This window comes from Indicator indicator, chromosome 26 (genome assembly GCF_027791375.1).
Source record: "Indicator indicator isolate 239-I01 chromosome 26, UM_Iind_1.1, whole genome shotgun sequence".
NCBI classification, from domain to species: domain Eukaryota; kingdom Metazoa; phylum Chordata; class Aves; order Piciformes; family Indicatoridae; genus Indicator; species Indicator indicator.
This window is the reverse complement of record NC_072035.1, coordinates 11,166,291-11,193,533: the sequence shown is the minus strand read 5'-3', so window position 1 is coordinate 11,193,533 and position 27,243 is coordinate 11,166,291. Positions and strand designations below refer to the sequence as shown.

Here is a 27,243-nt window from a genome sequence, read left to right as displayed (position 1 = left end):
CATCCCCATCCCACCCCATCCCCATACCACCCCATCTCACCCCATCTCATATCACCTCACCCCATTCCACCCCATCCCATACCACCCCATCCCCATTCCACCCCACGTCATACCACCCCATACCACCCTATCCCATACCATCCCATCCCCATCCCGCCCCATCCCATCCCACTCCATCCCACCCCACCCTATCCCATCCCACCCCATCCCCATACCACCCCATCCTGTATCACTCCATCCCATCCTACCCTATCTTATCCCACCTCATCCCATAGCATCCCATCCCATCCTACCCTATCCCACCCTATCCCATCCCACCCCGTCCCATCCCACCCTATCCCAACCCACCCTATCCCATCCCAGCGCTCCCCAGCCATCCCGTTCTGCTCCCCCATCCCATTCCCTCCTGCCCCTCGGAGCATACTTCCTTGGCGTGCAGCTGCTCATCCGCGAGGCTCACGCTGAGCAGGGGCCGCACACGGCTCAGCAGCTGCCACCAGGACCAGTGCCTGACCGCCTGGAACACCACCAGGTTCTTCTGGATGCAGCGCACAGCCAGGCGCTGGATCTGTGGGGAGACACAGCCAGAGGTGTCCCACGGCCTGCCCTCACCCAAGCCCTTCAGGAAAGACCAGCCTGGGGCACTGGGGTGGAGAGGGGTGAGGTGGTGGAGGAGCTCTGCGCTTCAGGAGATGGCAGCACAGCATCTCGGGTCAGGAGCACAGCATCTCATGAAGAAAAGGACTTGGGGGTGCTGGGGGATGAGAAGCTCAACAGGAGCCAGCAGTGTGCGCTTGCAGCCCAGAAAGCCAACCAGAGCCTGAGCTGCATCAGGAGAAGTGTGGCCAGCAGGGCCAGGGAGGTGATTCTCCCCCTCTGCTCTGCTCTGGGGAGACCCCACCTGGAGTACTGCATCCAGGTCTGGAGCCTCTACTACAAGAAGGATCTGGAGGTGCTGGAAGGTGTCCAGAGAAGGGCCATGAGGATGATCAGAGGGCTGGAGCACCTCTGCTATGAGGAGAGACTGAGAGAGTTGGGGCTGTTCAGTCTGGAGAAGAGAAGGCTCCCAGGAGACCTTCTTGTGGCCTTCCAGTATCTGAAGGGGGCTACAAGAAAGCTGGGGAGGGACTTTTTAGGGTGTCAGGGAGTGATAGGACTGGGGGGAATAGAGCAAAAATAGAAATGGGTAGATTCAGATTGGATGTTAGAAGAAATTCTTCCCCATGGGGGTGGTGAGACACTGGAACAGGTTGCCCAGGGAGGTAATGGAAGCCTCATCCCTGGAGGATTTTAAGGCCTGGCTGGATGTGGCTCTGAGCAACCTGACCTAGTGTGAGATGTCCCTGCCCATGGCAGGGGGGTTGGGACTGGCTGATCCTTGAGGTCCCTTCCAGCCCTAACAATTCTATGCTTCTATGTCTGCCCATGGGGCATGGCAAGGTGAGTGACCTTCAAAGGGGCAGCCTGTTCTGCTCAAAAGAGCTGCAGCTTGGATGCTGTGGGCCATGCCACAGCAGCACTGAGCCTCTGCAGCAGCCAGAGCCTGGCATTTGGTGGGCACAGGATATCCAAACCCCATGGGATTGGTACCTTCAACCTCTTGAACTTCTGGCGGCTGAGGAAGCCCTTGCAAGCAGCCTGCAGCAGGATCATGTTCTTGGCTATCAGCTTGTCACGTTGCTTCTCCAGTCTGGAGAGGACTCCTGGCTTCAGGAAAACCTGGCACCAAGCAACAGAGGTTATATCAGGACCAGGACAGGGTCTGAAACCTGCCTGCAGCCAGCAGGACACATTTCTGGCTAAGGCCTGGCAGCCTCCCCTGAGATCTGCAGGAGACCGAAGGGCCTTGGGCAAGCCCAAAGTGCTGGGCTAGGAAATGATTCCAGCCCTACCCAGCCAGACCCACAGTGCACATCTGCTCCATGCAAGGAAGGTGGCCCTGGCACCAGTCTCCCTGGGGACACTCACGGGACAGTAAGGGTGACCTATGTCACAGCTCCATCCTATGCCACAGCTCCATCCTGTCCCCAGGAGCAGCAGCAGGATTCCTGCATGACCCAGAGAGCACTTTCCACCCATCCCTACATCTCCTACTCCTGAGCACCACCAAAATGGGCTATGTGGGGTTGTCCAGGTCCCAGTGACATCCTGGGAACTCAGCTGATGATTGTCCTGTGGGACCTGGCCTTACACTGTGCACACTGGGCATTTGCTCTGCCCCTGCCTCCTCTGACTCCTCCTTCTTGCCAGACACTTCTCAGTGGTGCCCAGTGACAGGACAAGGAGCAGTGGGCACAAACTGGAAGCCAGGAGGTTCCATCTGAACAGGAGGAGCAGCTTCTTTGATGTGAGGCTGCTGGAGCCCTGGAGCAGGCTGCCCAGAGAGGTTGTGGAGTCTCCTTCTCTGGAGTGCTTCCAAAGCCACCTGGACATTGTCATCCTGGGCATCAACCATCAGGTAGCTGCAAGTCCTCAAAGCTCTTCCCTTGGGCCACTGGCCATGTCCCACCCACTGCAAGGAGAGCAGAGCCACCTTCCCTGGCAGGGGCATCACTGCCAGCACAGATACACAGAGAGCAGCAAAGGAGCAAAGGAACAGGAAAACCAGAACTAAGCACAGGATTTGAGAAGAGAAGGCTCTGAGGAGAACTCAGAGCAGCCTCCCAGGATTTGAAGGGGGCTACAGGAGAGCAGGGAAGGGACTTTTGATAAAGGCATGGAGTGACAGGATGAGAGGTGATGGCTTCATACTGGAAGAAGCTGGATTTAGAGAGGACATGAGGAAGAAGTTCTTCCCCATGAGGGTGGTGAGGCACTGGAACAGGTTGCCCAGGGAGGTTGTGGATGCCCCCTCCCTGGAGGTGTTGAAAGCCAGGTTGGATGGGGCCTTGAGCACCCTGGTCAAGTGGAAAGTGTCCCTGCCTGTGGCAGGGAGTTGGAGCTAGATGTTTTTTAAGACCTTTTCCAACTGAAACCGTTCTACAATTCTCTGAGTTGCTGATGCCATTGAATTTAGCTCAGTGTTGATGTCTCAGGGTAAGACCTCTGGTGGTGTAGGACATCTCTGGGTGTCAGATCTCTCTGCGTGTCAGATCTCTCTGGGGATATGGGGCTGATCATTGCCAGCTGCTGTTATGCAAATGAAGAACAAAAAACCCCAATCAGCCTTGGGAGGCCTGTGGCAGACCCAAGGAGCTGCTGTTTGAAGGCTGACGAACCAAATCAAAGGACAATTCAGAGGAAACTCCCTTCCTTGAGATAATGCCATGATTGCTCCACCACTCCTTTGATTGTCTCATTAGTGTCTCTATTAACTTCCCAAGCCTGGGAGTTCCAGAAGCCAGTACAGAAATCGATGCTCAAAGGGAAGGCAAAAGCCTGACTCCTCCAGCAGGAGATGTGAGCAGAGCTGCTGCTGCCTTATTGACTGAGCACCAGGGCTTCACAGAAGAGAGAACTGCAGGCTGCTCCATGCAGGAGAAAGGAAAGGTGGGTTTGCTCCACAGGGTTGTTGAGTGACCTCATTCTTTACAGACTCCATGGGCTGACAGCAAGCAAGCTTCATTTTCAGCTGAGATTCATAGAATGGTTTGGGTTGGAAGGGACCCTAAAGATCATCTAGTCCCAAACCCCTGCCATGGGCAGGGACACCTTCCACTAGAACAGGCTGCTCAAGGCCTCATCCAGTAAGGTCTTGAGCACTTCCAGAGAGGAGGCATCCACAACCTCCCTGGGCACAACCTGTTCCAGTGTCTCTCCACTCTCACTGGAATGAATTTCTTCCTAATGTCCAATCTAAACCTGTCCTCCTCAAGATTACCACGTGTAAGTTCAGATGCTGCTGCTGCCAGAACCCTTGAACCTGCCTGGCTCAGCAGGGTGCTGACCACACCACAACCACACAGCATCACAGAATGCACTGGGTTGGAAAGGACCTTCAAAGGTCATCTTGACCTGTCAGCAGTCAGCAGAGACATCCCCAACTAGAGCAGGTTGCTCAGGGCTCCACCAACTCTGGTCTTGAATGTGTCCAGGGATGGGGCCTCAACCACATCCTTGGGCAACCTATTCCAGTGTCTCCCCACCCTCATTGTGAAGAATTTCCTCCTGATGTCCAACTTAAATCTGCCCTGCTCCAGTTCCAAACCATTGCCCCTCATCCTACCCCACAACCCCTTCTAAGCAGTCCCTCCCCAGCCTTCCTGTAGGTCCCCTTCAGATATTGAAATGCAGCTCTGAGGTCTCCCTGGAGCCTTCTCTTCTCCAGGCTGAACAACTCCCAGCTCTCCCAGCCTATCTTCAAAGGAGAGGTGCTCCAGCCCTCTGATCATAGAATCATAGAATTGTTAGGGTTGGAAAGGACCTCAAAGGTCATCCAGTTCCAACCCCCCTGCCATGGGCAGGGACACCTCACACTACAGCAGGTTGCTCAGAGCCCCATCCAGCCTGGCCAGATCATCTTTGCAGGCTCCTCTGGACCTGCTCCATCAGTTCCATGTCCTTCTTGTGTTGGAGGCCCCAGAACTGGACACAGTACTCTAGGTGGGGTTTGGTTTCTCACTCCACTCAGATGCCATGGGGAGCAGGGGAGGTGAGGCATTCTCCCCAGATTGGGATGCTCTGGGCAGGTAGTGTGGGGCTGGCTGTGCACTGGGAGCAATTGGGAAGCAGAGATCAGAATCATCATACCTGGCTGTGTCCTATGGCAACGCTCTTCTTCTCCAGATCCAGTGCCTGGAAGAGCTCCTCTATAGCCTGTGGAGAAGGAGAACACCAGAACATCACAGAACTGCTCAGAAGTCATTTACACTCTGGTATGAGCCTGCTGAAACCAGACACAGAGACCCCTGGTCCTTATGAGCACCCAATAAGGGTTCATCCACCTCCTGGGCATCCAGTGAGGGTGTACCCAGTTTATGGGCACCCAGGAAGGGTGCCTCCAGTTTATAGGCACCCAGGAAGGGTGTATCTACCTTATGGGCACACAGCTGTGCTCTCCTTTCCTCCTACCCATCCAGCAGTGCACTCACCCAGCCCAAGAGCATCCCCAAAGCAGCTTCCCCAGCCCCAAGTCCTGGTACCAGAAGGACTTTCTGCCATGGAAGGATCACAGGATGCCAGGGGTTGGAAGGGACCCAAACAGATCATTGAGTCCAAGCCACCTGCCAGAGCAGGACCATACAAACTAGCTCAGGCCACACAGGAACACATCCAGATGGGCCTTGAAAGTCTCCAGAGAAGGAGACTCTGCAACCTCTCTGGGCAGCCTGTTCCAGTGCTCTGTGACCCTTACAGCAAAGAAGTTCCTCCTTGTGTTGAGGTGGAACCTCCTGTGCTGCAGCTTGCATCCATTGCTCCTTGTCCTATCACAGGGTGCAAGTGAGCAGAGCCTGTCCCCTCCCTCCTGATCCCCAGCCCTCAGATATTTATAAACATTTATTAAATCACCTCTATGCCTTTTCTTTTCCAGACTGAAAAGCACCAGGTCTCTGGAAGGGGCTTTGGGCAGCATGGAGAGGGGAGATCTACAACTGCTACAGCTGTGAGATTTTTTTTTCCCCCTGTTGCTGCCATCCCAATGCACAGGTGCCCATGGAAGGAGGCTACTCAAGGGAAAGAAAGAATCCATCCCAGCACCACCCAGCCAGGGTCCAACTGCACTGCTTGGCTGCGAGCCCTTGGTGCTCCCCCAACAGCTCAGCCCACGAAGCTGAAAGCAGCAGGGAAAGCATCAAGTTCTCCCCCTGAGCTCAGCAGCACAGAAGCACAGAACTGAGCCATGCAGGAGATTAGCCCTGAGCTGTGGGAGAAGCCTGAACTCAATTACTCTGAGCTTTGGACCAACGTGAAGGACGCAACAACCAGCAGCAGCGAACGTTCCCCCAGGGCAGCAAACACTGTCTGGACAAATGAGAGATGTGAAAATCCCAGAGCTGCAGAAGCAGTGACAAAAATCCTCTGCTAATACTTCACTCCATATCACATCCCCCAGCAGGATCATCTCCTCCAGGATGGACAAAGCCACGTGAGAAATGTGTTTGCACGGATGCAGGAGCACCTTGAAGCAGCAGAGCTGCAGCTGAGGGTGCAGCAGGGGGAGGTGGGGATGCAGCACAGGAGTGCAGGGGGGCTTGGACCACAATCAGGTGAGGGTGGGGGTGAAGGGCTGGCAAAGGACTTGAGAGTGGTGGTGGAGTGTGAAAAGCTGGACATGAAGTGGCACTGTGCACTCCCAGCCCAGAGCCAAACTGTCCTGAGTGGGCAGCAGGTAGAGGGAGGGGATTCTGCCCCTCTGCTCCACTCTGCCGGGACCCCACCTGCACTGCTGGGGGCAGCTGTGGAGCCCCCAAGACAAGAAGGATATGGAGCTGTTGGAGCAGGGCCAGGGGAGGTCACAGCAATGATGGGAGGGCTGGAAGCCCTCTGCTGTGAGGCCAAGCTGGGAGAGTTGGGGTTGTTCAGCCTGGAGAAGAGAAGGCTCCAGGGAGACCTTCTGGGGGCATTTTAGCACTTAGAAGAAAGCTGGGGACAGAGTTTTGAGCAGGGCCTGTTGAGACAGGACAAGGGGTGATGGTTTGAAAGTAAAATAGGGAAATACAGACTGGAGAGAAGGAAGAAATGTTTGACAGTGAAGGTGGTGAGAGCCTGGCCCAGGTTGCCCAGAGAGGTGGCAGATGCCCCATCCTTGGTTGTCTGGGGCTCCAAGAAATCTGCTCCAGTTGCAGATGTCCCTGACTGCAAGAAGGTTTTACTGGATGACCCTTGAAGGTCCCTTCCAACCCAAACCATTCTGTAGTTCCATGATCCTGCCCTCCACACATGCCCTCCAGACCCACTCTTTGTGCCCTGCCTCTGTAAAACCAGACCAACCAGGCACACAGCCAGAGCTCTGGAGACAGTGGCATAGCCCTCAGCAAGGAGATTTTTGAAAGCCCTTTCCTCCTGAGCACTAGAAAGTAGCAGTAAGAGGCTTCATCTCCAGGCTGATTGCTCCAAGTCCTCTCCACGGTGCACTAACGTCGGTGACGCAGCCCACGCCTGCCGTGTTCAATGCTTCTGCAAAAACACTCCCTGGGGAGACAGACTCCAGGATGAGGAGCTGAGCTTGGCTGCTCTGCCAGAAGAGCCTTGCTGGCTGCTGGAGGACACACGTCCCACCCTGCTCAGGTATGCATGGGATGGGTGAAGAGGCACAGCACGAAGAGCCCATCCCCCGTGCAACCCAGCGCTGCGTGACGCTGCGCCCGTGCAGGGCACAGCCCTGTGCTTGGATCACTCCTGCCTGTTGCAAGGGAATCATGGAATAGTTTTGCTTGGAAGAGATCTTTTGGATCATCCAGTCCAATTCTTCACCCAGCACTGCCAGGGCACCACCAACCCATGGCCCTCAGCACCACATCTCCACAGCTTTGAAATCCCTCCAGGGATGGGGACTCCACCACTGCCCTGGGCAGCCTGGGCCAGGCCTTGACAACCCTCAAGGAGAAGAAATTTTTCCTCATGTCCAACCTAAACCTCCCCTGGTGCAATTTGAAACCATTTTCTCTTGTTCTGTTGCTTTATCCTTGGAAGAGACCAACCCCCACCCCACTCCAGCCACCCAGGTCAGGGTGAGATAGCTCGTTTGGAGAGAGGACAACCAGGCTCACACAGGGTATGGGCAACACCAGACCACAGGCTGCCTGTGAGGAGCTCCAGGAATTGTTCCTCATTGCAAGGAAAGCTCAAAGGAACCACGTTGGGGAGGGCTGGAAGAGCTCCACCACCAGCAGAACCCATCAGGAGGCTCTCAGCTTCTGCTCCCCAGCCCAGCCCAGCCCTGCAGGTACCTTGCTCTCATTTGGCACCTCATAGGCAGAGGAGTGCTTCTTCATGACATCTGGAGCCAGCACCTGGAAGCGCCGTCGGAACTGGGTCAGGAGCAGGCGGTCTGCATACCCTGGGGACGGACAGACAGACAGACAAACAGACATGGGTGGTGGCCCTGCCAGCCCAGGGGGCTTGTGGCTTGCAGTGAAACACTGGGGAGGGAACCAGAAGTGTGTGTGTGTGGGGGGGGGGGGTGTTCTGCAAAGGGTGGCAATGTCCTGACAGCAAAAGGTGTCACAGGTGGTGGGAACCCAGGGAGATGCCTGGAGTGGACATAAGCCCCTGCAGTGAGGGCAAGGTGGAAGGAGTGGAGAAGCAGCAGAGATACACTTGAGGTGGCCAGATGCCATCCCAGTGCTTCCTGTGATGCAGGAGATGCTCCTGCATAGATCCCTCTCCCCATGGCACGGACTGTGACCAGGGCCAGTGCAGGTCCAGCCTGATGCTTCAAGGGGAGCATGGAGGAACCCCACCAGAGGTTGAGGTTCAGCCACTATGCCAGGCTGTGCCACCTGGCAGCACTGCAGGAACCCTGGCAAAAAGCAGCCACAAAAACTTAGGGCCTTCCTGAAGTGTGTAAGGGCCAAGCTGTGGGCACAGCAGCATGGGTGGGTGGCATGGGCATGGCAGATGGCAGCGGTGGAGGAACAGCCCTACCAATGCGGTGGAGGCGAAGAGCATCCAGGAGCTGGGTCCCCTCCAGTTGGGCTCGCAGGGTTGGCATGTCCAGCTGTGGGGCTGCATCAGGTGGTGTGGGGGGAGGAGGGACAAGCCCCTCCATCCCTGGTCCAGGCAGGAGACAGTGGACAAAGTGCAGCTGGGATCGTCGGAGAAGGTTGATGAGGGCATCCTGCCAAGCAAGGAGAGGTCAGTGGGGATGGAGGGGGGCAATGGGGCAGCATGTGGTGGTGGTGGGAGACACTCCTTGTGCACCCACAGCAGGGTGGGTGGGCAAGGAGCCACCTTCAGAGACCTCAAAGATCCAGTGGATGTTAGGAACAGCAGCTTCATCATAGACTAACGGAATCATCTGGCTTGGAGAAGACCTTGAGGATCACCCAGCCCTACCACTTTCTGCCTCTACCAGGTCTGATGCTAAACCATGGCCCTCAGCACCACATCTCTGCAGCTTTTAAACACCTCCAGGGGATTCAACCACCTCCCTGGGGAGCCTGTTCCAGTGTCTAAGATCCTGGTCATGGAGGCGAGCTCGAGGTGCAGGTCACAGATGCTGAGCAGGACCTTCCTGCTGCAATCCTACATTTTCCATTGATGGGCTACAAGGAGTTACCAGGGTTGAGTGTTTCTGGGCAAAGGTTTGCCAGGGATGAGCTAAGAGCACAAAGCCTGCACAGACTGAGCCTCATCTCCTCCAGAGAGCTGAGGCACCTAATTATGGCTGAGATCAGCAGGAGCTTGGCACGTGCCCAGCACAGAGGGTCAGTCAACTTGTCTGAGTGCTTAAGAGGATTAAGTGGTGGCCCAGCAAGGTGCATGTGTAATCTGCTCAGGGATTTGCTTGGCTGGGATGGTTGCCCTCAGCAACAGCACTGCTAGGGGGACTTCTGGCTACCCATAACCACAACAGCATCTGGGGCCAAGAGCCCTGTGGGACATGGAGATGCAATCATAGAATCACAGCCTGGTTTGGGTGGAAAGGGATCTTTAAAGGGATCTTTAAAGTGCAACCCCCCCTGTAGTCAGCAGGGACATCCCCTACTGGAGCAGGTTGCTCAGAACCCCAGACAACCTGACCCAGAACGGTTCCAGGGATGGAACATCTCCCAGCTCTCTGGGCAACCTGGGCCAGGCTCTCACCACCCTCAGTGTCAAAAATATACAGCAGTGACCCCCACTTATATCTAGCAGTGGTGAACCCCAGTCCCATGGTGCAGGAGGTGCCTGTCCAGGCAGGGTGAGGGGATTCCTGCCAAGGAGGAGTGTGTCTAAGGCAGGCTCTCAGTGTGGGGGTCACAGAATCACCGCATGGGTGAGGTTGGAAGGAAGCTCTGGAGGTCATCAGGTCAAGGAGGGTCACCCACAGCAGCTTGCCCAGAGAGTTTCAAAACCCACCTGGATGAGTTCCTGTGTGATCTGCCCTGGGTGATCCTGCTCTGGCAGGGGGGTTGGACTGGATGATCTCTGGAGGTCCCTTCCAACCTCTAACGTGCTGTGGGACTGTGGGACAATGCCCAGCTGGGTTTGGAACCTCTCCAGAGAAGGAAACCCCACACCCTCTCCGGGCAGCCTCACACCTCCTGTTCAGACACAACCTCCTGGGGTTCCGTCGGGATCCGCAGCGCCCCGAACAACCCAACCTCAAGGCAGGCTGCTCCTGGTGCCTAGACTCACCGCCTGCAGCTTGAGCTGAGCACACACCGACCTCTTCCTCACGGCTGCGAAGCTGCTGGCGAAGGTCTTCCTGACACAGGCGTTGCGGCGCAGGGCTGCCTGGGAGCGTCCCTCCAGCCCCGCCACGGCGCGGCAGGCTGGCACTGCCCGTGCGCGGGGCTCCACCAGCTCCCTCACCGCGGAGCTGTCGGGGGCAGCAACGGCACAGGCTGCTGGGGGTGCAGCTGCAAGCTCTGCTTCCAGCCCCGCTTCCAGCTCCGCTTCCAGCCCCCCTTCCAGCTCTGCTTCCAGCCCTGCTTCCAGCCCCCCTTCCAGCTCTGCTTCCAGCCCTGCTTCCAGCTCTGCTTCCAGCCCCCCTTCCAGCCCCCCTTCCAGCTCTGCTTCCAGCCCTGCTTCCAGCTCTGCTTCCAGCCCCGCTTCCAGCTCCGCTTCCAGCCCTGCTTCCAGCCCCACTTCCAGCCCCCTTCCAGCCCCGCTTCCAGCCCCCTTCCAGCTCTGCTTCCAGCCCCCCTTCCAGCTCTGCTTCCAGCCCCACTTCCAGCCCCGCTTCCAGCCCCCCGTCCAGCTCTGCTTCCAGCCTGCTTCCAGCCCCCCTTCCAGCTCTGCTTCCAGCCCCTTCCAGCCCCGCTTCCAGCCCTGCTTCCAGCCCCTCTTCCAGCCCTACTTCCAGCCCCACTTCCAGCTCTGCTTCCAGCCCCACTTCCAGCCCCCTTCCATGCAGGCGCAATGCTCAGCACCCCAAATTCAGCATCAGTGCTGCTGCAGGGCCCCTGGCTGTGGAGTAGAGCTGGGTGCTGGGACAAGCCTCACCCCACCCTGTTCCTCTCTGGTTGGGGCACTGAGTTGCCACCAGTGTTAGAACTTCCCCCAGTTGAAGCTTGGAACGTGATGAATCACAGAATGGTTTTGGTTGGAAAAGACCTTTCAGATCATGCAGCCCAACCCTTAACCCAGCACTGCCAGGGCACCACTAGACCACAGCCCTCAGCACCACATCTCCACAGCTTTGAAACCCCTTCAGGGATGGGGACTCCGTCCCTGCCTTGTGCAGCCTGGGCCAGGCCTCGACAACCCTCAAGAGAAAGAATCCTTTTGGCTGTATGTCAGGAGAACAGGCAGGGACCCCTTTCAGCCATTGCCCATCCTGGCTGCCTGCAGCTCCTCTGACCTCAGCCAGGCTGCAAGGTCCTCTCTTGGGATGATCCACATGGCCTGCCCACCATAAACAGCCTCTTGGAGCTGGGGCAGGTTGGCAACCTCAGCTCATGGTGGGGTCAGCCCCAAGCCATCAGCACAGGGATGACCACTAGCACCATGGCACCCCCCTGGTACTCACATGGAGGAACTTTGCAGGACGTGGATGGCATTTTGAGCGGAGAGGTTGGGCTTGGCTTTGCCTACCCAGCCTGTGAGGTCGTAGCGCACAGGGTCGGTGCCCAGCTGGTGGGAGATCTCAAACTGCAGAGCCTGCTCACACCTCCGGATGCAGCTGTCCCCTGCAACAGGCACAGCACCTCACAACCCCACAAACAGAATCCCAGCACCGTGGGGGCTGGAAGGGACCATCCAGTCCAACTCCCCTGCTCAAGCAGGGGCACCCCCAGCAGCTTGCCCAGGATCACAATAGCCAGGGGGGTTTGGAATCTCTCCAGAGAAGGAGACTCCACAACCTCTCTGGGCAGCCTGCTCCAGGGCTCCAGCAGCCTCACACAAAGAAGTTTCTCCTCCTGTTCAGATGGAACCTCCTGGGTCCCAGTTTGTGCCCACTGCCCTTTGCCTTGTCATTGGGCATCACTGAGAAGAGTCTATCCCCAGCCTCTTGCCCTCCACCCTTTAGCTCTTGCTCATCTCCTCTCAGATCCCCTCTTGCACACTCACCAGCCCCAGGGCTCTCAGCCTTTCTTCCTCACAGAGATGCTTCAGCATCTTTGTAGCCTCCACTGGACTCTCTCCAGTAGTTCCCTGTCTCTCTTGAACTGGGGAGCTCAGAACTGGACCCAGGACTCCAGTTGTGGCCTCACTAGGGCAGAGCAGAAGGGGAGGAGAACCTCCCTTGACCTGCTGGCCACACTCCTCTTGGTGCATCCCAGGATGCCATCCGCCTTCTTGGCCACAAGGGCACATTGCTGGCTCATGGGCAACTTGGTGTCCACCAGCACTCCCAGGTCCTTCTCTGCAGAGCTGCTTCCCAGCAGGTCAAACCCTCCCCTGTACTGGTGCAGGAGGTTATTCTTCCTCACACGTGCCCTCGTTCAGCTTCGTGAAGTTCCCCTCCACTCAACTTTCCAGCCTGCCCAGGTCACCCGAGGAGAAAACCCCAGGGAGCTGTTCCACCTGCTACAGGGTTTCTTCAACTTCCCAAGCCAAATGGTGATGGCAAAGGATGGGCAGCTGAGCTGACCCCACCTTACCCTCCTGGTCGGGTCCCTTGGTGGTGAAGTAGGAGCAGAGGCGGTCGAAGGCAGTGCTGTCCCCGGAGCCTGGGATCAGCACCTCCTCATCCAGGATCCACAGCAGCCCCTTGCGACTGGCCCCAGGGCTGCTGGTCAGCACCTGTGGCTGCCCAAAGGAGATGGTCCTTGGTGACAAGGTCCTTGGTCCCCTCCAAGTGTGACCCACCTGACAAGGTGGCAAGAGGCCAGCCACTTCCACCTTCTTCCCATCCCGCTCCCCACCACCGCTGCCCATCTGTGTCCCCTGTCCCAGAGCTGCCAGAGCAGGGTCAGGAAACCCTCCTGGCATCATCCAACTCTGGACATCAACCCTGAGATCTCTTCCTGAGGAAGAGGACGCTTCAGACACAACCAGAGCAACCAACTGCTGCTGTGGCCACGGGGCCAGGTTACCTGTGAGGAGCTCAGGTCGATGATGGACAGCGTGGCCAGCGGAGAGCGCTCTGGAAGATCAAAAGACACCTCAACATTTTCCTGGAAAACATTATTTGAAAGCTTGCTTCAGTCCGAGAATCACAGGATGCTTTTGGTTGGAAGAAACCTTTCAGATCATCCAGTCCAACCCTCAACCCAGCACTGCCAGGTCACCACTAAACCGTGGCCCTCAGCACCACATCTCCATAGCTTTGAAACCCCTCCAGGGATGAACAATCCACCACTGCTCTGGGCAGCCTGGGACAGGCCTTGACAACCCTCAAGGGGAAGAAATTATTCCTTATGTCCAACCTAAACCTTCCCTGGGGCAACTTGAGGCCATTTCTTATTTTCCTATCTCTTGTTTCTTGGAAGAAGAGACCAACCCCCACCTGGCTCCAACCTCCTTTTGGGGAGTGGTGGAGAGCCAGAAGGTCTCCCCTCAGCCTCCTTTTTTTCCAGGCTGAATACCCCCAGCTCCTCAGCTGCTCCTCCTGAAGATTTCTGCTCTAGACCTGGTTTGGTATCTGAAAGCCAAGAGGAGATGGCCTGGGAGGAGGATGGTGAGCTTTGTGAGCTCACTGTCTTCTCAAGCTTGGCCAGTGGCTGCATATTCCTCACCACTCAGCAGCACTTGGCCAAGTGAAGTGTGAAGATTAAGCCATGAGAAGCCAACAGTTTTCCCAGAGCTAGAGGTATCAGAGCAACTTCTGCAAGCCTGCTGAGTTCATCTTTGTTTGCCCCTGATTTCTACAAGAATTTATCATTCCCCTTTCTAGACTCCATCACTCACCAGCTGAGGCAAAGCTCAGCTGCACTAACAGAAGGGCACAAAGCCTCCTGAGCTGCAACAAGCATGTTCAAAGAGATGTCAGGGCAGCCTGAAACCAGAGAATCACAGAATCCTTTCAGATGGAAAAGACCTTCGAGGTCATGGAGTCCAACCCTCATCTAACTCTACCAAGGCTGGGGCTAAACCTCAGCACCACACCTCTGCCTCTTTGAAACACCTCCAGGGATGGGGAGTCAACCAGCTCCCTGGGGAGCCTGTTCCACATGTTTGAGAACCCTTTCAGTGAGGAAGGTTCTTCTAATAGCCAACCTCACCCTTCTCTGGTGCAACCTGAGGCCACTTCCTCTTGTCCCATATATACCCAAGGAGACCACAAGTGGGGCAAGAGGGGGAACGAGCAACCCAGCTGAAGGCTACCCCTCCATCCAGCCCCCTCAACATGCCTCCCACTCAACCTACTGAGGCTGTTATTTGGTCACACCATGGTAAGTCACCAAGGGCCCATCCCCACGTGCTCCCAGGCCTGGTTCCTCACCTCTCTGTACCTCTCCATCTCCACAAGGAAGGTCTTCTCGTAGAAGAGAGCCTGCAGCCGCTCGTGGACGTAGTTGTGGCAGAGCTCCTCAAAGGTTGCTGCTCGCTCTCCCCGCTGGTGCCGTGGGTTGTGGAAGCCAGGAGTGTCCACCACTGTGATAGAGGCCATGGAGAGGTGCTGGGAGGAGAAAGACCTGGGGGAAAGAGACACACACACCACCAGGTTTCACTCGTGGATGCACCTCGGCTCTCCCTTGGGAGCTGGCATTGTCTGTCCCACAACATTCCCATCCCTGGGTGGGCACCAGCACAGCCCAGTGCTTCCCATCTCCTCTTCTCCCAGTGTCTCCTGGTCAGGAAGCACCAACACCTGGCACGGTTCCTTTGCTTGTCCCTCTTGCTTAGGAAGAAATTCTTCCCCAGGAAGGTGGTGAGGCACTGACACAGGTTGCTCAGAGAAGTTGTGGAGGCTCCAAACCTGGAAGTGTTCACAGCCAGGCTGGATGGGGCCTTGAGCAACCTGGTCTAATGGAAGGTTGCTCCTACCACACACCTGCAGGGCTCACTGTGGGGTTTCCCTGGCTGGTTTATTGCTCTGCCCATACTGCCCACCTTGAGTTCAGGCTGCAAAGTCACATCTGTTAGCAATAGGAAGCTCAGCAGCTCCTCTCAGCACCACAGAATCAGAGAATCTCAGACTTGTTTGGGTTGGAAAAGACCTTTAAGATCATCCAGTCCAACCATTCTCTAACTCTCCCAAGGCTGGTGCTAAACCATGTCCCTCAGCACCACATCTCTGTGGCTTTTAAAGACCTCCAGGGATGAGGATTCAGCCACCTCCCTGGGCAGCCTGTTCCAGTGTTCCAGACCATGATGTTCTCCACTCCACAGGCACCACAGATGCCAGGTCTCCATCCATGCCAGTCCGCCCCTAGATGCACAGAGATGCTGCTCTGTGGGGCTCCTCATCCCCAGTGATTGCTCCTGTGGGGCTGATAATGTCCTCATACAAATGCCAGTGGGGACTCCAGATGGAGATTTCCAGGCAGCTTTCTTTTTTTGCAGCATCCTTGCTCCATCCCTCTCTCTCCAGAAAGCCCCCAAGAAAAGTTCCTCTTTGGTAGCCCCAAGAAAAGGAGCTATCACAGATGCCCCCAGCATGATGCCCAGCAGTTCCATACCTGTTGATCAGTGAGACAACCACAGCAAAGAGCTCTTCATAGAGACCAGAAGCCATCCCCTCCACACACTCCACACCTGTCATCTTTGGCCCTGGCACAGGCAGAGAGAGGAGAAGGCAAAGCCACATCATTTACCTCCAGAGGAGTTCAGCCACTGCCATGTTAAAGGCTGGCTCTGCAAGTCCTTGCTGTGATCAGAGCAACTTGCAGGGTTCCAGCTGTAGTTCTGCTGTTGAAGATGAGCTGGGCTTGGAAAGGTTGATCCTAAATCCAGGAGGTATCTCACACCCTTCTGCCACACGTGTCCTGGATCACCCCCCCTGAATTAATCCCAGATATTTCACTCCCAGATGGACACTGAGAGGCTGGAGCAGGGCCAGAGAAGGGCAATGAAGGGTCTGGAGAACAGCTCTGGTGAGGAGCACTGAGGGAACTGGAGTTGTTTAGTCAGAAGAGGAGGCTGAGGGGTTTGGGTTGGAAGGGACCTTAAAGATCAGCAGTTCCAAGCCCCCTGCCACGGGCAGGGCCACCTCTGACCAGCCCAGCTTGCTCAAGGCCCCATCCAAGAATGAAATAATCACACTTCAGTGGAGCCCATGGCCTCTCCCCCCCTCAGCAGACCCCCATGTCCCCCATGCAGGGCACTGCACCCCCCCTCCCACCCAGGAAGGAAGGCAAAAGGGCTGCAGCAGCCTGGTACCTGCCGGGCTTTGGTCTGCTGGGGGATGGTGGTGGCCCCGTGCCGTGACCTGTGCCAGGATCTGCTTCAGGTGGTGTTTGAAGACAGCTGTGGTGAGCTCCTCCAGCTCACAGCCCAGCACCTCTGCAGCCTTGCTTGCACTCTCAAACCTCATGAACTGCTTCCTGCCAACTGGGGAGGGGGGCACAAAGGGCTCAGGCAGAGTCAGCCCAAGTGGAGATGGGCACAGGCTGAACCCTGGCCACATCTGCCTGCTCCCACGGCCAACCCCTGCCAAATCAAACCCAAGTAAACCCCAAACCAGCTCCTGTTTGCAACAGGGGATGGGGAGGTGGGTGGAGGGTGCTCTATCAGTGTATCCCAGTTGCCTTCCATCCCCCCCCAAAAGACAGCTGGATCAGCTCTTCCCTCACAGCCATTGTCCAGAGAGGTAGGAGATGCCTCAGCCCTGGAACCATTGCAGGTCAGGCTGTCTGGGGGGGCTGAGCAACCTGCTCTAGTTGCAGATGTCCGTGCTGACTGCAGGGGGTTGGATTGGTCATAGAATCATAAAACCATACAACTGTTGAGGCTGGAAGGGACCACTGAGATCATCAAGTCCAACCACTCACCTAGAGCTCCAGTCCCACCACTGCTGCTAAGCCACCATCAGTAAGCCACATCCACTTCCAGGGGTGGTGACTCCACCACCTCCCTGGGCAGCCTTTGCCAACGCCTGACCACTCTTGCAGCAAAGAAATTTTCAGTCAACCCACATCAAAAGTTGGTTTTCACCTTGAAGGCATCACTGCTGGGAAGGGTTCTGGCACCACCTCAGTGTCCATCTGAGTAGCACCACTCACTAAGCTTTTCCTCCCAGGACTCCATCCTCTTCTCCTGCAGTCTTTCTCCTTCAGGGACAATTCCATCTCTCTCTCTCTAGACACCAAACCTGGTCTTGGTGGCCCAGCTCCTGCAGTGTGTAGGATCTGGGGTTGCCCTCCCTGCTTCTGCTAATAGCAGCTGTCAGGATTTGCTCAGCTCTCCACCGCACTTGGCACATTAAAGGTTGGCCAGCTCCAGAAAGCTTGGCAGCTTTGCCCCTTGGGCCATCATTTAGCATAAGAGGACCTTTTTTCTTTTGGTCAGAAGATAGTTCAAAACTTTAAGGATCTCAAAGCAAGGCTTTTGAACCTGTTTTTCCCCACCACAGTGGTCCCCAGGTGCCCAGGGAGACTGGGCAGAGAGGAGACCTGCTCCAAGGAGATGTTCTGAGCAAGCCAGGAAGCAGCTGGACCCAGACTGCTGCTGCCAGCATGGCATCAGGAAAGCTGTGAATGTCAAGAGCTCCAGTGGAGCAAACTAGCAGATGTGTTGATGGAAACTGATGGGATTAGGAGACAATCCCTCAAAATCCTGGATCACCTTCCCCAGCCCCAGCGGTGCTGGCTGTGCCCGACAGCAGGAGAGCAGCAGCAGACAGAGCTGGCACAGGATTTCCATCCAGCCACAGCCATTCCAGCTTCATGATTAAAATCAATAGGGAATCAATCTGCAGGATCAGTCCTTTTCCAAAGGGAAAGGTGCTGAGGAAGCAGCCAGCCAGAGCAGGGACGAGCAGAAATGGGAGCTTAGCTGAGCAAAGCCACCCAGAGGCTTCAGGGCAGCAGGTTCAGGAGGTGATGGATGAGGAGCCAGCCCAGGGCTCATGGCTAAGACAAACTTTTAAACCACAGCAGGCTACTGGTGGCAGGGAAGAGGGTTTGGGATGGAGAGCAGGAGATGGTCACATCCTGGCCAGCCCCATGGGGGACCATGGTGCACCACTGACCACCAAAATGATGCTCAAAGCAGCAAGAGGCCACTCTCCCCAGGGGCCAGAGCTGGGGAGCTGCTTCCCAGCACACCCAAGAGAGGCATCCCCCACTTGCTCTTCCCCTTTCCCTTCCCCTTTTGATCTTTTCCCATTATTTTTTATTCTGACTGAAGGACTCCAACATCAAGGAGCAGGCAGAGGAATTGCCTCAGCAACTCAGGCTTTGATTGATTTTGTGTTCACTTGGGTTTGTCTGAGCTGGCTGGGCAGGGGCTGCTCCCCCTCACAACCCCACACACTGCTGCCAGAGGGGCTGCAGGGCCAGGGCTGCACCACCTGCCCAGCTGCCAGGCTCCCACTGCCAGCTGCCCACACCAGTCACTCCAGCATCCCACACCAGTCACTCCAGCTGCCCACACCATTCACTCCAGCATCCCACACCAGCTGCCCACACCAGGCACTCCAGCTGTCCCACACCAGTCACTCCAGCATCCCACACCAGTCACTCCAGCATCCCACACCAGTCATTCCAGCATCCCACACCAGCTGCCCACACCAGTCACTCCAGCATCCCACACCAGTCACTCCAGCATCCCACACCTGTCACTCCAGCATCCCACACCAGTCACTCCAGCATCCCACACCAGTCACTCCAACATCCCACACCAGTCATTCCAGCATCCCACACCAGCTGCCCACACCAGTCACTCCAGCATCCCACACCAGTCACTCCAGCATCCCACACCAGTCACTCCAGCATCCCACACCAGTCACTCCAGCATCCCACACCAGTCACTCCAGCATCCCACACCTGTCACTCCAGCATCCCACACCAGTCACTCCACCATCCCACACCAGTCACTCCAGCATCCCACACCAGTCACTCCAGCATCCCACACCTGTCACTCCAGCATCCCACACCAGTCACTCCAGCATCCCACACCAGTCACTCCACCATCCCACACCAGCTGCCCACACCAGGCACTCCAGCATCCCACACCAGTCACTCCAGCATCCCACACCGTCACTCCAGCTGCCCACACCAGTCACTCCAGCATCCCACACCAGTCACTCCAGCATCCCACACCAGTCACTCCAGCTGTCCACACCAGTCACTCCAGCATCCCACACCAGTCACTCCAGCTGTCCACACCAGTCACTCCAGCATCCCACACCAGTCACTCCAGCATCCCACACCTGTCACTCCAGCATCCCACACCTGTCACTCCAGCATCCCACACCTGTCACTCCAGCATCCCACACCTGTCACTCCAGCATCCCACACCTGTCACTCCAGCTGCCCACACCAGTCACTCCAGCATCCCACACCAGTCACTCCAGCATCCCACACCAGTCACTCCAGCATCCCACACCTGTCACTCCAGCTGCCCACACCAGTCACTCCAGCTGCCCACACCTGTCATCCAGCTGCCCACACCAGTCACTCCAGCATCCCACACCAGTCACTCCAGCATCCCACACCAGTCACTCCAGCATCCCACACCAGTCACTCCAGCATCCCACACCTGTCACTCCAGCATCCCACACCTGTCACTCCACCATCCCACACCAGTCATTCCAGCATCCCACACCAGTCACTCCAGCATCCCACACCTGTCACTTCAGCATCTCACACCAGTCACTCCAGCATCCCACACCAGCTGCCCACACCAGTCACTCCAGCTGCCCATGCTGCCTGCTCCAGCATCCCACACTGCCCAGTCACTCCAGTGTCACACACTGCCTGCTCCAGCATCCCACACCAGTCACTCCAGCAGCCCATGTCAGCACCTCCAGCATCCCACACGACCCACTCTGGCATCCCATGCCAGTCACTCCAGTATCCCACACTGTCTGCCCCACTATCCCACACCAGCATCTCCAGCTTCCCCCACCTCACTCCAACCTCTTTCCAGGGAGTTGCAGAGCGTCAGAAGGGCTCAGCCTCCTTTTCTCTAGGCTGAACAACCCTACTAGAGATGCCTGGTCCCTCCCATCCCTCGGACTGCTGCAGGGAACCCACAACATCCACACAGTAATGCAGGAGGGTGGTGGGTGCAGGATACTGCCCAGACACTGACAATCAACAGAGGGTCTGGGGTCTCAGACCCTCTACAGCCTGATCAGCACCTCCAGCCCCAGCTCCTGTTGGGTTTTCCTCCTCCCACGGGACCAAGCTGCTTGTTTAGCAGCAGCCTCTGCCCAGGGGTACAGGGGAACCCACGTTTGGCTCCCAGCCATGGCACGGGGAGGACTTGAGCGACTTGCAGCCACTGGAAGCCTGGTTGTCCCCATGAAAAGTGAGGGTGGGACGCCCCCAGAAGGCAGGGTGCCGCCGAGCTTTATTTCTCTAACAGCCAGCAGAAGGCAGAGCTTGAGAGCAAGCTGAATGCTGACCCCCAGCTGTGGCCAAAATCGCCTTCCCCGTTAAAGGGGCAACGAATAAACGAAAATCTGTCACCTTCTGCAGCCCACAAAGGGAGCACTTAGGTGGATGGGAACCTCGGGTGTCCCACTGGACTCTGCCCCTCAGGCTCCTTTCTCACACACACACACACACACACACACACACAAAAAGAGCTGCTCTGAGACCTTTCAAAGGCACTGGGCAAAGGCTGGCACCAGGATGGAGCAGGCTTTTGAAATCCAACCTCCCCTTCTCCCTGTTTCCCTAGCTGCAAACAGCATTTCCCACCCCCAGCAAGACAGAGGTGGTGCTGCTCCCTCCTCCTGTTTCCTTCCTGGGCAGAGTGAGTTTGTGAGAAGGCAGCCATCAGCGGAAGGATAACATCAAAAAAGGTGCAGTTAACCCCTGCTGGGGTCTGAAGCTGCAGCAAGGCAGCTGCCAGGGACCTCACGGTGGGGATGGGGATGGCAGTGGGGGAGGCTGCTTGGAAAGCCAGCGAGGAGGGCTCCCTTCGGTGTGATTTCAAAGGGAGGAGTCGGAATAGATGGCTTCAAAGCGTACGAAAGGGGCAGGGAAGCGATGGCTATCAGCAGACAAGGTTTCACCACATGAAAGGAGTCAGCACCCCCACGGAGGCTTGTGCTGCATCCGGCTTTGATCCATTTTTCATCCACCTTTCCTTTCATTCCTCCCCTTTTGTCGGCGCACGGCGGGGGGAATCGACAGCAGCAAGAGAGCTGCCGAGACATGCTCCGCTTGCTAATCCCTGCCCGGGGCTGCTGCCAAGCCACAGCCCTGCCCGCGCCCACCAGCCACAGCCCTACTCCTGCTGCAGTCACGGGGACAAGAGTTCAGAGGATCACGGGTGCTAGGGGTGGGAAGGCACCTCCGGAGATCATCGAGTCCGGAAGGCACCTCCGGAGATCATCGAGTCCGGAAGGCACCTCCGGAGCATCGAGTCCAACCCCCCTGCCAGAGCAGGCCCAGAGAATCCAGCACAGGTCACACAGGAACACATCCAGATGGGGCTGGAAAGTCTCCAGAGAAGGAGACTCCACAACCCCCCTGGGCAGCCTGTTCCAGTGCTCTGTCACCCTCACAGTGCAGAAGTTCCTCCTCGTGTTGAGGTGGAAGCTCCTGTGCTGGAGTTGATATCCATTACCCCTTGTACTATCCCAGGGTGCAGGGGAGCAGAGCCTGTCCCCTCCCTCCTGACCCCCAGCCCTCAGATATGTAGAAACATTTATTACATCCCCTATCAACCTTCTCTCCTCCAGACTAAAACTTGTGGAGCAGAGGACTGGATTCACATCTGGGCTGACTGACATGGAGCTTGGGAACAGAGGGTTCAGTGAGTCTGAGCAAAGCAGTCCAGCTCCACCAACAAATCAGTCCAGCTCCATCAACAAACCAGTCCAGCTCCACCAACAAATCAGTCCAGCTCCATCAACAAACCAGCCCAGCTCCATCAACAAAGCAGCCCAGCTCCATCAACAAATCAGTCCAGCTCCATCAACAAATCAGTCCAGCTCCACCAACAAACCAGTCCAGCTCCATCAACAAATCAGTCCAGCTCCATCAACAAACCAGTCCAGCTCCATCAACAAATCAGTCCAGCTCCACCAACAAATCAGTCCAGCTCCATCAACAAACCAGTCCAGCTCCACCAACAAATCAGTCCAGCTCCATCAACAAATCAGTCCAGCTCCATCAACAAATCAGTCCAGCTCCATCAACAAATCAGTCCAGCTCCACCAGCAAAGCAGCCCAGCTCCATCAACAAACCAGTCCAGCTCCATCAACAAATCAGTCCAGCTCCATCAACAAATCAGTCCAGCTCCATCAACAAATCAGTCCAGCTCCACCAGCAAAGCAGCCCAGCTCCATCAACAAACCAGTCCAGCTCCACCAACAAATCAGTCCAGCTCCATCAACAAATCAGTCCAGCTCCACCAACAAATCAGTCCAGCTCCATCAACAAATCAGTCCAGCTCCACCAACAAATCAGTCCAGCTCCACCAACAAACCAGCCCAGCTCCATCAACAAACCAGTCCAGCTCCACCAACAAATCAGTCCAGCTCCACCAACAAACCAGCCCAGCTCCACCAACAAATCAGTCCAGCTCCACCAACAAACCAGCCCAGCTCCATCAACAAATCAGTCCAGCTCCATCAACAAATCAGTCCAGCTCCACCAACAAATCAGTCCAGCTCCACCAACAAACCAGCCCAGCTCCATCAACAAACCAGTCCAGCTCCACCAACAAACCAGCCCAGCTCCATCAACAAACCAGCCCAGCTCCATCAACAAATCAGTCCAGCTCCATCAACAAATCAGTCCAGCTCCACCAACAAACCAGCCCAGCTCCATCAACAAACCAGCCCAGCTCCATCAACAAATCAGTCCAGCTCCATCAACAAATCAGTCCAGCTCCATCAACAAACCAGTCCAGCTCCATCAACAAATCAGTCCAGCTCCACCAACAAATCAGTCCAGCTCCACCAACAAACCAGCCCAGCTCCATCAACAAACCAGCCCAGCTCCACCAACAAATCAGTCCAGCTCCATCAACAAATCAGTCCAGCTCCACCAACAAACCAGCCCAGCTCCATCAACAAATCAGTCCAGCTCCACCAACAAACCAGCCCAGCTCCATCAACAAATCAGTCCAGCTCCACCAACAAATCAGTCCAGCTCCATCAACAAATCAGTCCAGCTCCACCAACAAATCAGACCAGCTCCACCAACAAATCAGTCCAACTCCACCAACAAATCAGTCCAGCTCCACCAACAAATCAGTCCAGCTCCACCAACAACATCCAGCTCCACCTCAGCCAGCTCCATCAACAAATCAGTCCAACTCCACCAACAAATCAGTCCAGCTCCACCAACAAACCAGTCCAGCTCCACCACCAAATCAGCCCAGCTCCATCAACAAATCAGTCCAACTCCACCAACAAATCAGTCCAGCTCCACCAACAAACCAGTCCAGCTCCACCACCAAACCAGCCCAGCTCCATCAACAAATCAGTCCAACTCCACCAACAAATCAGTCCAACTCCACCAACAAATCAGTCCAGCTCCACCAACAAATCAGTCCAGCTCCACCACCAAATCAGTCCAGCTCCATCAACAAATCAGCCCAGCTCCATCAACAAATCAGTCCAGCTCCATCAACAAATCAGTCCAGCTCCATCAACAAATCAGTCCAGCTCCATCAACCAATCAGTCCAGCTCCACCAGCAAAGCAGTCCAGCTCCACCAACAAATCAGTCCAGCTCCACCACCAAATCAGTCCAGCTCCATCAACAAATCAGCCCAGCTCCATCAACAAATCAGTCCAGCTCCATCAACAAATCAGTCCAGCTCCACCACCAAATCAGTCCAGCTCCATCAACAAATCAGCCCAGCTCCACCACCAAATCAGTCCAGCTCCATCAACAAATCAGCCCAGCTCCATCAACAAATCAGTCCAGCTCCATCAACAAATCAGCCCAGCTCCATCAACAAATCAGTCCAGCTCCATCAACAAATCAGTCCAGCTCCACCAGCAAAGCAGTCCAGCTCCACCAGCAAATCAGCCCAGCTCCATGGCCACCACAGGACCCCTCCTTCCACCTGCCTTTCACAGAATCACAGCATTCCCTGGACTGGAAAAAGCCTTTCAGGATCATCAAGTCAATTCCTAACACTGGCATGTTCTCCAGTGAGGTGGAACAGTGGAACAGGTCGCCCAGGGAGGTAGTTGAGGTGCCATCCCTGGAGATATTCAAGGTGAGGCTCTGGGCAACCTGATGTAGTTGAGGATGTCCCTGCTGAGTGCAGAAGGGGTTGGACTAGATGACCTTTAGAGGTCCCTTCCAACCCAAACCATTCTATGAGTCTATAACTAAGCCATGTCCCTCAGCACCACATCTACACCCTTCTTGAACACCTCCAGGGATGGGGACTCCACCACCTCCCTGGGCAGCCTGTTCCAATCCCTGACCACTCTTGCAGCAAAGAAATATTTCCTTACCTCTGACCTAAACCTCCCCTGGGGCAATTTCAGGCCATTTCCTCTTGTTCTATCCCCTAAAATTAGGGAAAGGAGACCAAGCCCCACCTGGCTCCAACCTCTTTCAGGAAGCTGTAGAGAGCAATGAGGAGACCCCAGCTCCCTCAGCTGCTCCTCCCCAGCCCTGTTCTCCAGACCCTTCCCCAGCTTTGTCACCCTTCTCTGGACCCACTCCAGCCTCTCAACGTCCATCTTGGAGTGGGGGGGGTCCTAAAACTGACCCCAAGATTGAAGGCATTGCCCTACCAATTCCCAGGAGAGGGGCAGGATCTCTCCCCTCCTCCTGCTGGCCACACCATTCCTGGTGCAGCAGGAAACTTGTCCTTTTTCAGACAGTTGCCCAATGATTGATGACACAAATCAGCAGCAGGGGTGCTGTGGCATGCTGCAGAGACCTCCATAAATGCCTGGGGCTGACTTTATGGCAGCCTCATAAAGGGAAGGTGTAAATCAGCCTGGCTGCCTCCAAGAGGCCTTCAAAGGCATGGGCAACAGGCTCAGGCTTGAGCAGAAGAAGTTCCACCTCAAGATGAGGAGGAACTTCTTGGATGTAAGGGTGCTGGAGCCCTGCAGCAGGCTGCTCAGAGAGGTGGTGGAGTCTCCATCTCTGGAGGTGTTCCAAACCTGTCTGGATGTGTTCCTGTGGGACCTTCTCCAGGTGCTCCTGCCTTGGCAAGGCAGTTGGGCTTGGTGAGCTGCAGAGGTCCCTTCCAGCCCCTATCCCTCTGTGACAAAGCAGGTACAAGTGTCACTGGTGGGGGGCACCACGACCTCCACACGTTGGTATCAACCAACTCTTCCTGCATGCAACCTGCAGCCCAGCAGGAGTCAGTTGCTGCCTCAGGCACTCGAGGAGATGATCAAATCCTTGCTACCTGGATCTGTGCCTTCACAGTGGCACTGGGGACACTGCCATCCCTGGAGGTGTTCAAGAAATGTGGGACATGGTGTGCTGGCCATGGTGGGGTTGGGTTGGTGGTTGGACTGGGTGATCTCAGGGGGCTTTTCCAGCCCAAACTCTGCTCCTATGACTCTACAGGCACCGAGTCACCCACCCAAGGGCTGGCACAAGGTGATGCCTTGCAGCCCCTGCACGCAGCCAGGGGGTGGATCTGCTCCACAAGTCCCCACAGGGCAGGATGTCAGCACGTGGCATCACCCAGCTCCTCCACGGGCAACAAAGAGCTCAAAGCCACCAACCACACAGCACAGCCTTGGGTGAGCACTGCTCCTGCATGCCTCCCCTTGGGCCCAGGCATCACCAGGATGTTCTCCTTCCCCCTCCTCCAACCCACCCAGCACTGAGATGAGGTCCAAGAAAGGAGAGGCAAGGTCATCTCTTACCTTTGCAGGCACCAGCAGCTCCCAGGTGGTAGATGCCAGCCAAGACACGCCAGATGGCCATCTGCTCCTCTGCAGTGATGCCCAGGGTGCCCATGGCAGCCTGGAGCTGGGTGAATGCCACCGAGGCTTTCTGCTTCTCCTCGGGCTGTGGGTGGAAGGAGATGGGAGGGGAAACACCATGGCCTCTGCCAGAGCATCCCAGGAGCTGGGCACAGGGGCACACAGAGGGGGAAAAGGCAAAAAGGCATCTGAACACCGTATGGGCAGCAAGGAAAAGACACCAAGGGACCCCAGGAAGAGTTTGGAAAGCAGCAGGAGAAGTTCTGGCAGGTTCCTCAGGAGCCTGCTGTGAGGAGCAAGCCTGGCTGCCTCTTCTCATCCTGCAGCTAAACACAACTCCTGCTCCAGGGGTGCCCACAGAGACATCAGGCAGCAGGAGTTGGAGGTGGATGGTTTGTGCCTTCTCCCCATGGGTGTGCTGGGACCAGCTGAACAGCTTCCAACCACCAGCAGGACCTCACCTGCCCACCCTCAGCCATGGCAGCCCCATCCATGAGGGCTGGCCAGCAGGGCCCCACAGTGAGCTCAGGGCTTTCTCCTCCTGGGGTGAAGCTGCCCCATGCATGTCCAGCCCTGGGGCCAGGCACCAGTGGGCATCATCCCTATCCTTGCAAGGACCAACCCCCCCTGGAGTGAAGGATTTTGGCTCCTGCAGTGCCCTGCAGGGTGGTGGCTGCTGAGCAGAAAACACAGCTGGGAGCTGCAGTTCCTCCAGCATTCAAAAACCACCCCGAAAGCTGTGCCTCTGGTGCCACAGCAGGCTTGTCCAGCCCCACCAGCAGCAGGGGGGAGGGCTGGCATGTCACCAATCAGATGGGTTTGGTCTGAAAAAGAGTCCCCAGACTCCAAGAGGACCCAGAGGCAGATCTGGAGTTCCTCCTCAGGTGAAGGAAGAGCTGCCAACAGCTCTGCTCAGCCAGCAGTTCATCCCCTGGGGAGCTTCTGGGGTGGTTCATCCTTCACCAGCCCCAGCCTCAGCATCCTGGGGGATCCTTGGACAACCCCCCCCACACACACCCTGCTGAGCCAAACAGCTAAGCCTGGCTTTCTAGGGACATTCATGAGCCATGGGGAATGTCAGAGGGAAGGAGGAGAAGCAGTGTTGCCCCTTTTGCAGAGCTCACAGACCCTGGACTGAAGAGGTGTTGTCCATGGTTGGTGCTGTCCAGCTCTTCCTGACCCTCTGCATCCCAGTGGGAAAACTTTCTATGCTGGGATGAGGCACCCACAGGAGTTGGGGGCTGCAAAAGGAGGTAACTCCCCCACTCTGCACCCAAATCTTC

At 56.2% G+C, this 27,243-nt stretch overlaps 1 protein-coding gene across 1 annotated transcript in view; it reads right to left on the bottom strand.

The window, feature by feature from the left end:
• MYO18B (myosin XVIIIB) overlaps positions 1-27,243 on the bottom strand; it is an 83,721-nt gene that overhangs the window by 47,811 nt on the left and 8,667 nt on the right. Inside the window, exons 11-23 of the mRNA XM_054392567.1 lie at positions 25,901-26,045; positions 16,297-16,467; positions 15,597-15,687; positions 14,417-14,609; positions 13,068-13,148; positions 12,633-12,780; positions 11,558-11,717; positions 10,222-10,405; positions 8,527-8,719; positions 7,830-7,939; positions 4,690-4,755; positions 1,591-1,719; positions 425-568 (exon numbers count right to left, since the gene is read on the bottom strand). Coding sequence (XP_054248542.1) covers positions 425-568; positions 1,591-1,719; positions 4,690-4,755; positions 7,830-7,939; positions 8,527-8,719; positions 10,222-10,405; positions 11,558-11,717; positions 12,633-12,780; positions 13,068-13,148; positions 14,417-14,609; positions 15,597-15,687; positions 16,297-16,467; positions 25,901-26,045 — 1,815 coding nt within the window. The remainder of the gene's footprint in view (positions 1-424; positions 569-1,590; positions 1,720-4,689; positions 4,756-7,829; positions 7,940-8,526; positions 8,720-10,221; positions 10,406-11,557; positions 11,718-12,632; positions 12,781-13,067; positions 13,149-14,416; positions 14,610-15,596; positions 15,688-16,296; positions 16,468-25,900; positions 26,046-27,243) is intronic.